Source organism: Neophocaena asiaeorientalis, unplaced genomic scaffold (assembly GCF_003031525.2).
Source record: "Neophocaena asiaeorientalis asiaeorientalis breed wild unplaced genomic scaffold, Neophocaena_asiaeorientalis_V1.1 scaffold618, whole genome shotgun sequence".
Classification (NCBI taxonomy): domain Eukaryota; kingdom Metazoa; phylum Chordata; class Mammalia; order Artiodactyla; family Phocoenidae; genus Neophocaena; species Neophocaena asiaeorientalis.
Genome location: NW_020173978.1, coordinates 55,528 through 69,619, shown reverse-complemented (window position 1 = coordinate 69,619; position 14,092 = coordinate 55,528). Strand labels below are relative to the sequence as shown.

Genomic DNA, 14,092 nt, shown 5'->3' with positions numbered 1-14,092 from the left:
GCCCCCAGTCTGAGGGGGAAGCTGGCCCAAGCCACCTGTGCGGTGAGCAGCCCCAGCAGAGGAGAGTGAGTTTGCTGGTGGATTTCCAAGTGGGCTTCCTGGAGGAACGGAAGGAAGTAAGGCAGAATGGGGCAAGCATTCTGTGGTCTGTCCCTCTCCGGTGACCCCCGCCACCCCACCCTGCCAGATTCACAGACCAGGATGAGCGTGTGATCCAGCACTGCTTTTACTACACCAGCACGGTCCTCACCAGCACCCTGGCCTTCCAGAAGGAGCAGAAGCTCAAGTGTGAGTGCCAGGTGAGTGGCGCCTCTCTCGGAGACCACGTTGCCCAGCTTTCAGCTCCATTGAGTCACCCACAAGGGAAAAGCCCATGTCTTTGGGGGCTGGTGGCAGGGAGACTACCTATGCTCTGGCGGCCTCTTAAAGAGGGAGGACAGGGCTCCCCTGGTGGCGCAGTGGTTGAGAGCCCGCCTGCCGATGCAGGGGACACGGGTTCGTGCTCCCGTCCGGGAAGATCCCACTTGCCGCGGAGCGGCTGGGCCCGTGAGCCATGGCCGCTGAGCCTGCGCGTCCGGAGGCTCCGCAATGGGAGAGGCCACAACAGTGAGAGGCCCGCGTACCGCCAAAAAAAAAAAAAAAAAAAGGGAGGACAGTAGCTCTTCAAGACGGCACCTCTGGCTGCAGGCACGGTATGCGATCGCCCTCTAGTGTTCAGATTGGACATCACCGCAACAGCTGGGTGGCTAGAGCTGGAGGTGCATGCGCACCTCAGACTCAGGATGTCTGTGCACCCTCACTGGGGCTATTCCTCCCACTCCTTCACTTAGTAGCCAAATGATATAATTAGACTCTGCCAGTCTCCAGTCTGTCCAGAGAGCCCTAGGGGAGGAATGAGAAGACCCTGGAGCTTATGGAGGCAGGGGGCTGGAGAGGGTGACCCCCTGCAACCTGATTCCCTGTGATTTCCATTTCCTCCATTCCAGGCTCTTCTGCAAGTGGCAAAGAACCTCTTCACTCACCTGGGTGAGTGCACTGCCCTCCTTCATACCTGGCTGTGGGGTGGGAGTGGAGGGGTGGCATTTTGAGGAGGGGAGGTGGGTGGGCTTGGCCTCAGCACTCCGGCCTGGTCTCACCACTGTTCCCCATGCTTCTTGCTCCCACAGATGACGTCTCTGTGCTGCTCCAGGAGATCATCACAGAGGCCAGAAACCTCAGCAATGCTGAGATGTGAGTGAATCCGCCCCCGGGTGGGGCGAGAGAGGCCTTGGACCTCAGTAGTGACCTCTTCTTTCCTCCGCTCTTTTTTTCCCCTCCATTGTCTTCTTGTGGGACCCCATCACGTTTTCTGTGATTCTTTATTTCATGCCTGTGACTCTCACTAGACTGTGACATCTAGTGACAGCAGGAGTGGGGCTTACTTTGCTGGCCATGGGTCCTCAGCTCCTAACACAGTGCCTGGTACAGAGTAGGCGCCACAAAAAAAAAAAAAAAAAAAATCATCAATCTGGACTGATGTCTGGAGTCAGCCAGCTCTGAGGAGAGTCTCTCCCTCCAGGCCTCAAAATCCAGGCTTTGCCTCTAGTCGTGAGATTTGAGGGGTGGCAGGAGAGGGGTGGCGGGAGAGGGGTGTCAGAGCTCTGTGAACCAAAGGCATCTCTCCACAGATGCTCTGTGTTCCTGCTGGATCAGAACGAGCTGGTGGCCAAGGTGTTTGATGGGGGCGTGGTGGATGATGAGGTGAGGCAGGGCCCTGAGGAGGGAGGGTGTGGCCGTGGTCCTGGGGGCCGGGAGTACGCAGTGGGCGCTGTGGAGCAGGCCCGATGGTTGATGGTCCGCTCTGCGACCGGCCACCAACTTCCTCTGTACGTCATCCCTGGCCCGGCAGAGCTATGAGATCCGCATCCCGGCCGACCAGGGCATCGCGGGCCACGTGGCGACCACAGGCCAGATTCTGAACATCCCGGACGCGTATGCACACCCACTTTTCTACCGCGGTGTGGACGACAGCACCGGCTTCCGGACGCGCAACATTCTCTGCTTTCCCATCAAGAACGAGAACCAGGGTGCGTGGTCCTGGCGGCTCTGGGAGGAGGGGTGGGGCGGGGCCTGAGCAGGATGGGGCGGAGCCGAGCGGACGTTCCACAAGCCTTCTCCACCACCCGAGTGTCCCTAAGCTGAAGGGATGGGTTTTCCCAAATACGTGATGTCACTTGAGGACACCCTGGGAGGGCAGATCTCCGTCGGACACATCCACTGGTTCATCCTAGCCCCTCTTTGGTCCCCAGAGGTCATCGGTGTGGCCGAGCTGGTAAATAAGATCAACGGACCATGGTTCAGCAAGTTTGACGAGGATCTGGCGACAGCCTTCTCCATCTACTGTGGCATCAGCATCGCACATGTGAGGAGGACAGGGGCGTACAGGACCCTCTGTTCTCTCCACATTGGCTCTCCTTGCTCTGTCCAGATGGGTCCGTGCCCTGCCCTGGGGCTCAGAGCCCTGCTGCTGGGTTGCTGTGCAATCTTCAGTACCTACTGGTCACCTCTGGCCTCAGTTTCCCATCAGAACATCAGAGATACTACTTCCTGTCCTGTACAGTTAGCCTCCCAGGACTATGGGAGATCTGTTTTATTTCCCTCCATTCTCTGGAAGCAACCTCAACCCAAGCTCCTGGTTATTCTTTTTGGGATATGTTGGGTCTCATTGTCCAAGGCTGGCAGCTCTGGCCCAGGAATCCAACCCCTAGGCCCCCAACGCTGTCCCACTTCCTTGCTTCTGTCTCTCTGTTGTGGGCCTCAGGTTCCATCACTGAAGCCTGGGGCAAGCTCAGGAGTGTGCCAAGTGCCAGCTCAAGTGCTAAGAGGCACTGGGAAGGAGGGGCAAGGGGAGGTCTGGATGAAAGTTGGAGGGGGCCCCCTACTCTGGGCTGGAGCTTGAAGGCTCAGACTGGGCCCAGCATGGGACAGGAAGGGGGCAGGGGTTCTATCTGATCCCTTTGTCCCAGTCCTGGACGTTCTGAGATTTCACAGCCACCTTGCCTGAGCCCCATCTTTCCCTCTCTCCCTGCAGTCCCTCCTATACAAGAAAGTGAATGAGGCCCAGTATCGCAGCCACCTAGCCAACGAGATGATGATGTACCACATGAAGGTGAGCCCTGCACGGAGCTTCTGCCCTCCTTGTCAGGGCCTCAGGGTCCCCTGTAGCCCACCTTTTCCTCCCCTGCCTCCCCAAATCCTCAGGCACCCAAGACAGGCTGGGCTTTCTTATCATCCTCTCCTGAATATAAGAAGATAGACCCAGGGCTCCCCTGGTGGCGCAGTGGTTGAGAGTCCGCCTGCCGATGCAGGGGACACAGGTTCGTGCCCCAGTCCGGGAAGATCCCACATGCCGCGGAGCGGCTGGGCCCGTGAGCCATGGCCGCTGAGCCTGCGCGTCCGGAGCCTGTGCTCCGCAACGGGAGAGGCCGCAACAGTGAGAGGCCCGCGTACCGCAAGAAAAAAAAAAAAAAAAAGAAGATAGACCCAGAGCAATGCCTCGCCTTTTGCTCTGCTGCTCTCCTTCGGGGCAACCGGCCTTCAAAGCAGTTTCTGGTTCAGCCCCAAGGCTGGCAGCACTACTTAGCCCAGGGAAGAATTGGTTCAGCCAGGTGTTCCCAATGTCCAGGGATAATTCCCATCCTGGGAACTACTGAAGGCTGGGAAGCCCACCCAGGGCCCTTCTGACATATCCCTTAAATACAGTGGCCATGCATTCCTGGGCAGTCCCATTCCCAGACCTTGTGTTAGAAAAGCTGTCCCAGACTTTAATTCAGAGTATGTGGTGGTCATTGTTCATTTGAACATTCCTCTCATCTGTGTCTAAACCAAAGCGTCACAGACTTTGTGGCTACAGTCAAAGCTGTAGCAGGAAGGATTGAGGTTAGACTCTGGGATGGTCCTCCCAAAAGAAGGAATCTTTAATTTATTGTCCATGAAAGGCTACCTATGCTGTCATGAAGAGGTGTTTTCTGTCTTTGACAAGGATAGGCTGTTACAGATGAGGGTGGTCACTGGAAAGGAGGCATAGTAGGTGAGCTGCAGGATGGTGAGGGGACGGTGGTGTTCTCCTGCCCAGTGATAACCCATGGAGTGGATGGCCCGACTGGTGTGCATTCAGAGTGGGAGGTCCCCGCCACTGTGGGAAGTTGAGGTTGAAGACATTGGATTGGGTGGAGGCCACCTTCTAATACCCCGGCTGGTTCCCGCTAGGTCTCTGATGATGAATATACCAAGCTTCTCCATGATGGGATCCAGCCTGTGGCTGCCATTGACTCCAATTTTGCCTGTTTCACCTACACTCCTCGCTCTCTGCCCGAGGATGACACCTCCATGGTGAGCTGGCCTGTCCCACTTGAATGTGGAGGTGGAGAGTGTACAGCCGGGAGATTGAAGTTAGATGTGCATAGGAACTTCCTGGCAAGACAGAGTCATCAAAGAAGGCTATAGAGTCTCCTCAGAGATGGAGGGGGCATGTGGTCTGCCAGCATGGGCCACAGGGCCTGCCCAGGGGCCAGGGGCTGGACTGGAACCAACGATGGCCTCAGGATTGGCACCTCCCTCCCTGTTTTTCTAAGATTTTGTGTGAACTTGGTTCCAAGAGTTCTTAGATGTCATATTTCTAAGTTCATGGCTCTGAGAGTGCTTGGCTCTACCGTTTTATAGTTCTCTAGTTTAGATCTAAAGTTCCAAGACTCCAAAATGTTGGAGGCTCCAAGAAGGGCCAAGGCTGGGGGTGGGGTGGCCCATCTTGAAACTGACGATGCCTCTGCTCCCTCCTTTCCACTCTCTCCAGGCCATCCTCAGCATGCTGCAGGACATGAATTTCATCAATAACTACAAAATTGACTGCCCGACGCTGGCCCGGTGTGTGTCCCCAGCCCTCCCCTCCGTGCAGGCAGCCCCGTCTCTGCCTCCCTCCTAACTCTACTCTCACATCCATTGCCCCCTGCGCTCTGGGAAGGACTGTCTGAGGATGCCTAGGGGAGGCCCACTCTTGTGAGGGTGGGGGGGACCTGTGAGTGAGAAGCAGTTCACAGACACTGGGACCACAGGATAGGAAAGGAATGGGGCAGGGCAGAGCCTGGAGGGTTTCCTGGAGGAGGAGAGCCTGAGGCCCCTGTGCTGCCCTCTCCCCTCCCCCAGGTTCTGTTTGATGGTGAAGAAGGGCTACCGGGATCCACCGTACCACAACTGGATGCACGCCTTTTCTGTCTCCCACTTCTGCTACCTGCTCTACAAGAACCTGGAGCTCGCCAACTACCTCGAGTGAGTGACTGCACTTCCCCCCATCTGGTAGCTGGTGGGGTCCCCTTCCCTGGGACAGGGTGGCACCTCCTGCGTGGCAGGCTTTACATACACTGCCTCACGGGACCCTCTTAACAGCCCAGTTAGAAAGGTACAAGGCCCCTTTCCAAGAAGGGGACCCAGGTGTCCTGAGCTCCTGTCCAGGCGGTTCCTGGACATCTGCAGTCAAATACTCAACCACTGAGCTATTCCCCTTATCCTGGACGTCTCGTCCAGCTGGCCCTCCTTTGGAAGTGTGGGGAGGCAGCAGTGGCTGACCTCCTTGTCCTGTGTCTCCTCCCAACCAGGGACATGGAGATCTTTGCCTTGTTTATTTCCTGCATGTGTCACGACCTGGACCACAGAGGCACAAACAACTCCTTCCAGGTGGCCTCGGTGAGACCCTGCCCTCGTCACAGTGGGCACCCTCCCCGAGGTGTCTGGGAGTCTCCCCGCTCCAGCCTGGGGAGAGGCGGGAGTTGGTGAGGCCAGGAGCCGGTTTAGAGATGGCAGGAGGCTCTAGCAGGCGTTGGGAGGTGGCGGGAGGAGCAGGCAGTTCTGAGCCTAATACGGCAGCACTTGCCTCTGGATGTGAGGAGTGATGGACTTTTCTCGGGCTTTTCCAGAAATCTGTGCTGGCCGCGCTCTACAGCTCAGAAGGTTCTGTCATGGAGGTACCACCGTTCTGCCCAATATCCCCGTTTCTACTGTCCCCTTAAAGCCAGTGACTTACTAAGTTAGACTGTGGCCCAGCTCGTCCCCCTCCCAAGCCCTCCTCCTCAGACAGGCTATGAGAGCTGCAGCCACCCCCAGGGCATGCCTGGCTCTTGTTCCCTGATGGGCTTGGAGGGGTGCAGGTGCGGCTGGGGGTACGAATCAGGCAGCAGGTTCCGCCTGAGCCCAGGTTTGCCGAGGGAGGACTTGCATTTAGCATGTTTCTTTCTGCATGTCTGGGGACACCCTATGAAACCCCCTCCCTGCCCAGCCGGGCACAGGCTTCACTGCCATCATACTCAGCTTTGCCTTAGACTGATGTGGGTGGGTCTGCACGCCCCCGATGGGAGCTCCTGGGGGCAGGGACAGAATCGGGGACATCTCTGAGTTCCCTGCACCTGGCAGAGGGCTTGGCACAGAGTGGGAGTCAGACTTCCAAGCTCGCCTTGCCCCACGCGGCCCCCACAGGCCCCCTCCAGAGCTGCTCCCGCTTGCACACCCCTAGAGACGAGGGGCTCGCTTCCTCCTGGGAGGCATGGTGGCAGCCCTGCTTCTGCCCTCCATGCCCTGGGCTTACCTGCCCCTCCTCTGAGTGACAGCCCTTCAGCATCAGGAGACAGGGTCCTTGCCCTCGCCTCGTCACCGCCCTTCCTTGTCAGCACACAAATGCTGGCTGCATGAATTAGTGTCCAGGACTCCGAGGGATCATTTCAGAATCGTTTCAGCTTGAGAGGCCCTCAGAGCTTACCTTGTTGTGTCCCTCCATGTGACAGCTGAGGAATCCAAGGCTCAGAGGTGGCCAGGGACTTGCCCAGGGTCACAGAGACGGTTGAAACAGAGCCCAGAAAGGGAACGGGCCCCGCACCCCCGACTCCCCAGTTCTGCCTGCTCAGCTCACCTTGGGGGCTGGGGCTGGGCCGGGCCTGCTCCCACTCTTGGGGTCAGTGAGGAGGGAAGCCCCCCACACCAGCTGGATCCCCATCACTCCTCTCCCCCCAGAGGCACCACTTCGCTCAGGCCATCGCTATCCTCAACACCCACGGTTGCAACATCTTTGACCACTTCTCCCGGAAGGTGATGAGGCCGGGGGTGGGGCTGGGGGTGAGGAAATGGGAGCTGGGAGCTGGCCTGAGACGGGAGAAGGAGTGAAGCCGAGGGGTGGAGGTTCCTGAGGTCTGGGGGCGAGGGTGGGGTGTCTGGTCAGAGGCCTTGACGCCCTCCCCCACCCCTGGCCCTGGCCCAGGACTATCAGCGCATGCTGGACCTGATGCGAGACATCATCTTGGCCACAGACCTGGCCCACCACCTCCGCATCTTCAAGGATCTCCAAAAGATGGCCGAAGGTGCCTGCCTTTAGCCCAGGCCTCAGGGATGGGGGGGGACCACCAAGAGGGGGATTCGCCTGGAGAGCATCCCGAGGGGTTTAGATCCACCCCTTCTGTCATCAACCCAGCAGGCAGACCCAGCCCTACATCCCTGGCTCCCATCCAGGGTGCTGAATTCCCTGGACCACTTTGGGGTGGGCCCTGGGGCCTTGCCCTCCGAGAGAGGGTACCGGGATGCTGGGGCCCTCTCCTTGACCCCGTTCTCTCCCCAACAGTGGGCTATGACCGAACCAACAAGCAGCATCACAGCCTCCTTCTCTGCCTCCTTATGACCTCCTGTGACCTCTCTGACCAGACCAAGGGCTGGAAGACAACGAGGAAGATTGCAGTAAGTGCTGCCCCAGCCTGGGAAGGCGCAGGCTGTACTCCCTGCCTGGCTCTGTGTGGCTCCCGCAGCCTGAACACCCTCCCTGTGCTGAGCTCAGCCTGTGGGGGAGACAGGAACCTGGACCCCCTCAGGGCGACAGGTGGGGAGATTCAGGGAGGGGCATGGACTCACTGGGGGGGTCACTCATAGCAAATCAGTGGCTGGTGGAAGGTGGGCCAGAACCCAGCCACTCCTTCCCATCTGGGGCCCATCCCCCTGCCAGGCCGGAGATGGTGAGGGCAGGTCCTGAGGTCACAGTGCCTCAGTTTGCCCCCTTGGGAATGGGCTGTGGAGGAGCGTGGGTGGATGGATCCCACTCACAGGAGGTAATGAGAGTGTTGACCTTTCAGGAGCTGATCTACAAAGAGTTCTTTTCCCAAGGAGACTTGGTATGTGGGGAATGACCGCAGGGTGTCCAGGTTGGGGGAGGGTTCCTAGCCTGGGCCCCGGGAGGGCTGGGTTAGCCTGATCCGGGTGCTTATGGAGGAAGGTGAGGGCCAGGCCTGACGACTTGATGCCTGCAGGAGAAGGCCATGGGCAACAGGCCGATGGAGATGATGGACCGTGAGAAGGCCTACATCCCCGAGCTGCAGATCAGCTTCATGGAGCACATCGCAATGCCCATCTACAAGTGAGCGATCTCGTGGGGCCTGCTAGGGACCCCAGCCGGGGACAGCAGGGTGGGTGGGATGGGGCTGGCTGTGGCTGTCACAGCAGACACAAGTGGTGGGCTGGCCTGGCTCTGCTCCAGCTCATCCACTCCCTGCCTCTGGGCACAACCTCTGCTGCTTTGCCCCTAAATGGGCCCTTCACTTCATCCTTGGTCCCTTATGGAAAGAGACCGCCATGTTCTCCTTGTGCTTCCCGTCCTATGCCTCATACTCTTGTGGAAGTTTTACCTGTGGTCCAGCCCTAATCTTTCTTGCTGCTCACAGTCTAATTTCTGACCTCTTACCCTGCGCCCTCACATCCCCAGGCTGCTGCAGGACCTGTTCCCCAAAGCAGCAGAGCTGTATGAACGTGTGGCCTCTAACCGTGAGCACTGGACCAAAGTGTCGCACAAGTTCACCATCCGCGGCCTCCCAAGCAACAACTCGCTGGACTTCCTGGACGAGGAGTACGAGGTGCCTGACCTGGATGGTGCTGGGGCCCCCATCAATGGCTGTTGCAGCCTCAATGCTGAGTGAGTCCCTCCTGGGACTCCTCTTCACCCAGGCCTCCTCCCACAACTCTCCGCTGGCCTGGCCACATGCCCTGGGACCAGAGCCACGGGTCCTGGATTCTAGACCAGGACTTCCCATGTGACCCCGGGCAAGGCCGACCTTCCACGGCCTCAGCTTTCTCGTCTGTATAATGGAAGACTTCCAGCCTCACCAGGATTTTATTTGTCCTCTGAGAGCACAGGGATGACAATGAACAGTGCGCCCTGCTCTGCACCTCTGACCACACCTTGGCAAGTGCCCCCCCTCAGGCCACTCTTCCAAGGCAGCCTGGATGGTTTCTCCTGGGCCCCATTTCTGCCCCACCAGATCTGTGCCCTTTTCCTCTGAGGACACCCCCTGCCCCCCAGGATCCTCACGCAAGAAGGTGAGACATCTGAGTGGGCAGAGTGTGGGTCTTAGAGACAGTCATTGGCTTGGCTGGAGGACTAGAAATAGCGATGGGGCCACAGGTGGCCCTGAGGACTGCCACTGTACTTATAGTGGAGACTGGGACCTGAGGAGATGAAGGGGTCCCATAAGGAAGCTGCCAGGGGGGCAGCTCAGTGCTCTGGGAGAGGGGGCTCAGGAAGAAAGCAGGATAAGAACAGTGGGCAGGAAGGATGCCTGGGCTGGGAGGCAGGCCCATCATGGGTCAGCAGTGCTTCATCCTGGCTGTCCCTGGGCAAGTCCCTTCCCCTATCTGGATGAAACAGGAGGGTGAGACAATCCATTCTCTAAGACCCCTTTTAGATCAAAGTCCCCATAGCTCTGTGGAGTCCCAGGAGAGGCCATGGAGTGTCCCTGGACCCCTGGGGCAGAGAGCCGACACTGAGTCCCTCAGTGGCCCCCTGAGTGCACCCCCTTAGCCCAAGCCCCTCCTGCATTCCTGCAGCCAGAGGGGAACCTGGCCTCAGCCCTGGTAGGGCTTGTCTCCTCTTCAAGGCCATATCCACCTGTGCCCCGGGGCTAGGGAGACCCAATAGGGCTGGGCCTCTGGGGTCATCCCAGCCGCAGGTTCCTCCTTTCTCTGTTTTGTTCAGTACAGTGTTGTGGGCTGGGGGGAGGGGGCCACCTGCCTTACCTATTCTGAGCTGCCTTTAGAGAGATGCGTTTTTCTAGGACTCTGTGCAACTGTTGTATATGGTCCTGTGGGCTGACCGCTTTGTACATGGGAATAAATCTATTTCTTTCTACCAACCCTCCCCCACAGGGCTGTTTGCAGACTTTGTATGTGGGGTTGGAGGCGGGGGTGGGGAAACAGCCCTGGGGGAGGCAAATGCCTTTTAGAACTCTCAGGCTACTGGAGGTCCCACCTCTGCTGCCTAGCCCCTCTTCTGGGGGAGTCCTAGACCTGCTGGGGTATCCCCGGACCAGTCCTGTGACAGATAGTAGGGACTTAGGCGTGGATGGCAGATACAGAGGCCTGAGCGTGGGGCAGCGATTGTGGACTGGAAAGGGAGAATTGAGGGGCTGAAGCAATCAAGGAGGCTGCCTAGAGGAGGTGACCTGCTACTTCTCCTAGACCCTCTGTCTGTTGGCCTTCCTTAGTCATGAGTGCCCATACAGCCGAGGCCTGGGCCTCTGAACCCCCTCCGAGCCACGGGGATGCCTGTCTGTGTCCCTGTAAATCCAGCCAGAGGGGTAACCTTGAGTCTGACTCTACCTCAGATACAGCCCTGGGTTATGGCTGCGGGGTGGGTTCCCTGCTCTCCTGGCTGTGAGAGTGTTTGCTTCTGCACAGACAGAGAGGGGCAGGTCCCAGATTGGGGACCATGAGGAGGCTCTGACTGGCACAGTCTCCATACCCCACTCCCCACTTGCCTATACCCCTCCCATCTTCTATCCCTGTTCATCTCTCCCAGATCAGTAAAGGTTGGCATGTTAAGGGACTGAGCACTGGGTTCTCCTTTCTTAGGAGAGGGAGGGCTGGGAGGAGAGAGACAGGATCATCTTGAGACCACCCACAATGGCCCCAGGGTGCCAGCCGTGCCTTTGGGACCACAGAGCCTGTCTGCTTCTTCTGCCCCACAGTCTGTCATGCTTTGGAATCTGCTCCTCTGGGCTGAATGGTCCCAGGGCTCTAGCCTCCCCTTGGGGCCATGGGGTCCAGGCCCCTCCCCTGCCCAGCCCCTGCTTTGGGCTCCCCCAGTCTGTCTGCCCTCTCACAGCACAGGACCCTGGCTGACCAGTGGGCCCCCAGGTGGGGATAAATCAGTTCCTGGCCCAAAGCTGACACGGGAGGACTATTCTAATGGTGCCCAGCTGAAGCCAGCGTCGGTGCGGGCTGACATAGGTGCTCCTCTACCTGTGACCCCCAACCCCGAATGTGTGTGTGTGTGTGTGTGTGTGTGTGTGTGTGTCCGTGTGTGTCCTCTTCCACAAGCCTTTGGACAAAGTGGAAGCACATCCTGGGTGCCCACCCCTGGGCCTTACTTCCCCTCCCTTGCATCTGCTGTCTCCAGCCCAGCACTCCCTTGAGGACATTTAATCCCATTCGAGGCCCTCCCTCCTTGCCACCAAATTGAACAACTCACAAATATTTCCTCATGCACTCGGGACCCTACGCTGAGGCCCAGAGCTAAATTCATCCTTGTCCCTGGTCTGGAGGGTCTAACAGCCCGGTGGGGGAGACACAGGCCGTGATACCTATGGTCCCAGGCAGGGGCCTGAGAAGAACAGCAAGGTTTGGAAGATGAGCAGGCATTTTCCTGCGGGCAAAGGGGGTCGGGCACCCCTGGGAGAAGGACATGCTCCTACAAATGCACGGAGAAGGGGAGTGGAGTGGCTGGCACACAGGGAATGGGGACTTGGAGGGGGAGCCAAGGCCAGATCAGGGAGGGCCATGAATGCCAGGCTGTGGAGTTCGGCTTGATTTTGTGGGCAGCGGGGAGCCAGGGAAAGGTTTTCAGTGGGGAGTGGCTCAGACAAGCATTTTAGAAGCTCCAGCAGGAGGACAGAGCAAGGACTGGGCGGGAGAGGTTGGGCAGGGATCATTCTAGGGCGATGCTCCGTGCCCTGGGCGAGGCGAGGGAGGAGGAATTCAAGACGCATTGGACCAATTGGATGGGGGCGAGGACAGAGGGCGGACTGGCAAGTGCCCTGGAAAATGAGCTGGGAAACGAACCGGCTCGTGAGCAGCCCCGGGCAGCTTTTCAGCACCACCTTCACCGGCAACTGGGTGTTGGGTGGAGCCTCTAGCAGGAGGTGGGGTCCCTTGGGGAGGGGGCGGGAGGAGGGGGTGGGAGGACAGATGGGAGGAGGGCCATGCATCTGCAGAGCCACGGGCAGCCCTCACCAGGTTAGAGAACCCAAGGCTTAGCCCCAGGGCTTCTAGTGGCTGCCCTGCCCTCCCAACTTAATGGTTTCATTTTACGTTGAAACCTCACAATTCTTTTATTTTTTTAAATTAATTTTTTTATACAGCAGGTTCTTATTAGTCATCCTTTTTATACATATTAGTGTATACATGTCAATCCCAATCTCCCAATTCATCCCACCACCACCACCACCACCCACCCCCGCTCCACTTTCTCCCCACTTGGTGTCCATACGTTTGTTCTTTACATCTGTGTCTCTATTTCTGCCCTGCAAACCGGTACAGATGAACTGGTTTGCAGGGCAGAAACCTCACGATTCTGTGGCGTAGATACTATTAGTCTCATTCTGTAGCCAAGAAGCTTGAGGTTCAGGAGTTTAAGTAATCGGCCAAGGTTGGTGTGAGCCTGACTCCTCTCCAAGGGCTCTTTCTCCGAGATAGAGGAAGGAGATTCAGGAGGGCAGGGTCACCATCTGCCTCCGCAGGACTGTGGTGGGTAGGGGTGGTGAGCAAGTTGGTTGGGGCCCCAGAGAAGGGTCTGGGATCAGCCTGAGTTGCCAGAGAGGGTGGGGCACGAGAAAAGGGGTGAAGAGGATGGTGGCCTGTAGTGCAGCTCGTAGCCACCAGGTGGCGCCCAACCCTTGCTGTCCTGACCTCTCTGGAGGTCTGAGAAGGGCATGTGAAGGGGAGGGGTGTGATGGGGGCTAACCTCCCTCCTGTCCACTCTCTCACTGGGGTGATGAGTTCTCTGGAAGGCGAGGCCTTCAGGGTACAGGAGGGTGTGCTGGGAGGCCACCATGTTCCAGGGAGTTTGTGTGAGTGAAATCTGCTCAGAGACGGCACAGCTACATCGTTCTCTGAGGGCAAAATGGGATGGGTCCGTACAGGACGTGAAGTACACCAAGTCTGAAGACTGGCAGGGTAGATGTGAGAACGGAGGTGTTGCAACTTCCTGACAAGATGGCTGCCACTCTCCATTCCTAAATCATCCCTGGAGGAACCATAGGACTGAGCGGGAAGCAGGAAGCATGGAATAGTCTGGGGTGCAATGGGGTGGGGGGAGTTGGGGAGAGATATAAGTGAGATGCTGGGTCAGCAGAAAGCACTTGCCTCACCCCTGTTGCCTTGGACAGTCAATCATTGCCTGTCCCCTCACTTCTGCACAATCTCCTGGGGCTTCTTCATCTCCTCTTGGCAGTAGCTGGAGGAAAAGAACAATCTCTTGATTGGGAGGCTCTCCCAAGGATGGACAGGGATTATTGTCCCCTTTGTGGTCAAGAGAAACTGAGGCCCAGAAGCTCAGCTGGTGGGAACCTCCTTCAGAGTAAAAGGAGCTTAGCCTCCCCAGGGTCAGATGAGGAAACTGAGACCCGGAAAGTCTGCACAAAGATCTAGAGGCAGAGCAAGGATGGGCACCAGCTCCCACTTCCTGGCCCAAGGTTATCCCCCTTTCCCAGGGATGGCAGTCTTTGCTTCCTCAGGTCCCACCTAGAACTCACACTGCAGGCTAGACCTGGGGAGCTGGTCTATGTCTCCCACATCACTATGTCCCCACATCCGTCCAGTGCTGGGATCAGGGTCAGGGAGGGGATGGTGTGGGTTAGAACAGTGGACCCTCTTTTCTCTTCACATCTGCCCTGAACCATTCCTCTGGCTCTCAGCTTAGACTCCTCGGGTGGTGTGTGCCTGCTGGGTGCATGTGGTTTCTCTCCTCAGTTAGACTGGGAGCCTGATGAGGGCGGGAACAGGTCTGCCTCAGCTCTGGTTTCCCACATCCCTCCTCAGT

General features: G+C 57.9%; 1 protein-coding gene across 9 annotated transcripts in view; it reads left to right on the top strand.

Moving 5' to 3' along the window:
* Positions 1–10,187, top strand: part of PDE2A (phosphodiesterase 2A) — a 103,224-nt gene extending 93,037 nt beyond the window's left edge. For all 9 annotated transcript variants that reach the window (XM_024753334.1, XM_024753331.1, XM_024753332.1 and 6 more), the window contains 18 exons: positions 188–299; positions 987–1,026; positions 1,167–1,230; positions 1,668–1,740; positions 1,889–2,066; positions 2,289–2,401; positions 3,071–3,148; positions 4,249–4,371; positions 4,832–4,902; positions 5,182–5,304; positions 5,631–5,718; positions 5,949–5,996; positions 7,036–7,110; positions 7,280–7,379; positions 7,637–7,749; positions 8,139–8,177; positions 8,313–8,419; positions 8,765–10,187. In XM_024753334.1, coding sequence (XP_024609102.1) covers positions 188–299; positions 987–1,026; positions 1,167–1,230; positions 1,668–1,740; positions 1,889–2,066; positions 2,289–2,401; positions 3,071–3,148; positions 4,249–4,371; positions 4,832–4,902; positions 5,182–5,304; positions 5,631–5,718; positions 5,949–5,996; positions 7,036–7,110; positions 7,280–7,379; positions 7,637–7,749; positions 8,139–8,177; positions 8,313–8,419; positions 8,765–8,975 — 1,756 coding nt within the window. In that variant the 3' untranslated portion in view covers positions 8,976–10,187. The remainder of the gene's footprint in view (positions 1–187; positions 300–986; positions 1,027–1,166; positions 1,231–1,667; positions 1,741–1,888; positions 2,067–2,288; positions 2,402–3,070; positions 3,149–4,248; positions 4,372–4,831; positions 4,903–5,181; positions 5,305–5,630; positions 5,719–5,948; positions 5,997–7,035; positions 7,111–7,279; positions 7,380–7,636; positions 7,750–8,138; positions 8,178–8,312; positions 8,420–8,764) is intronic.
* Positions 10,188–14,092: the final 3,905 nt, after the last annotated feature.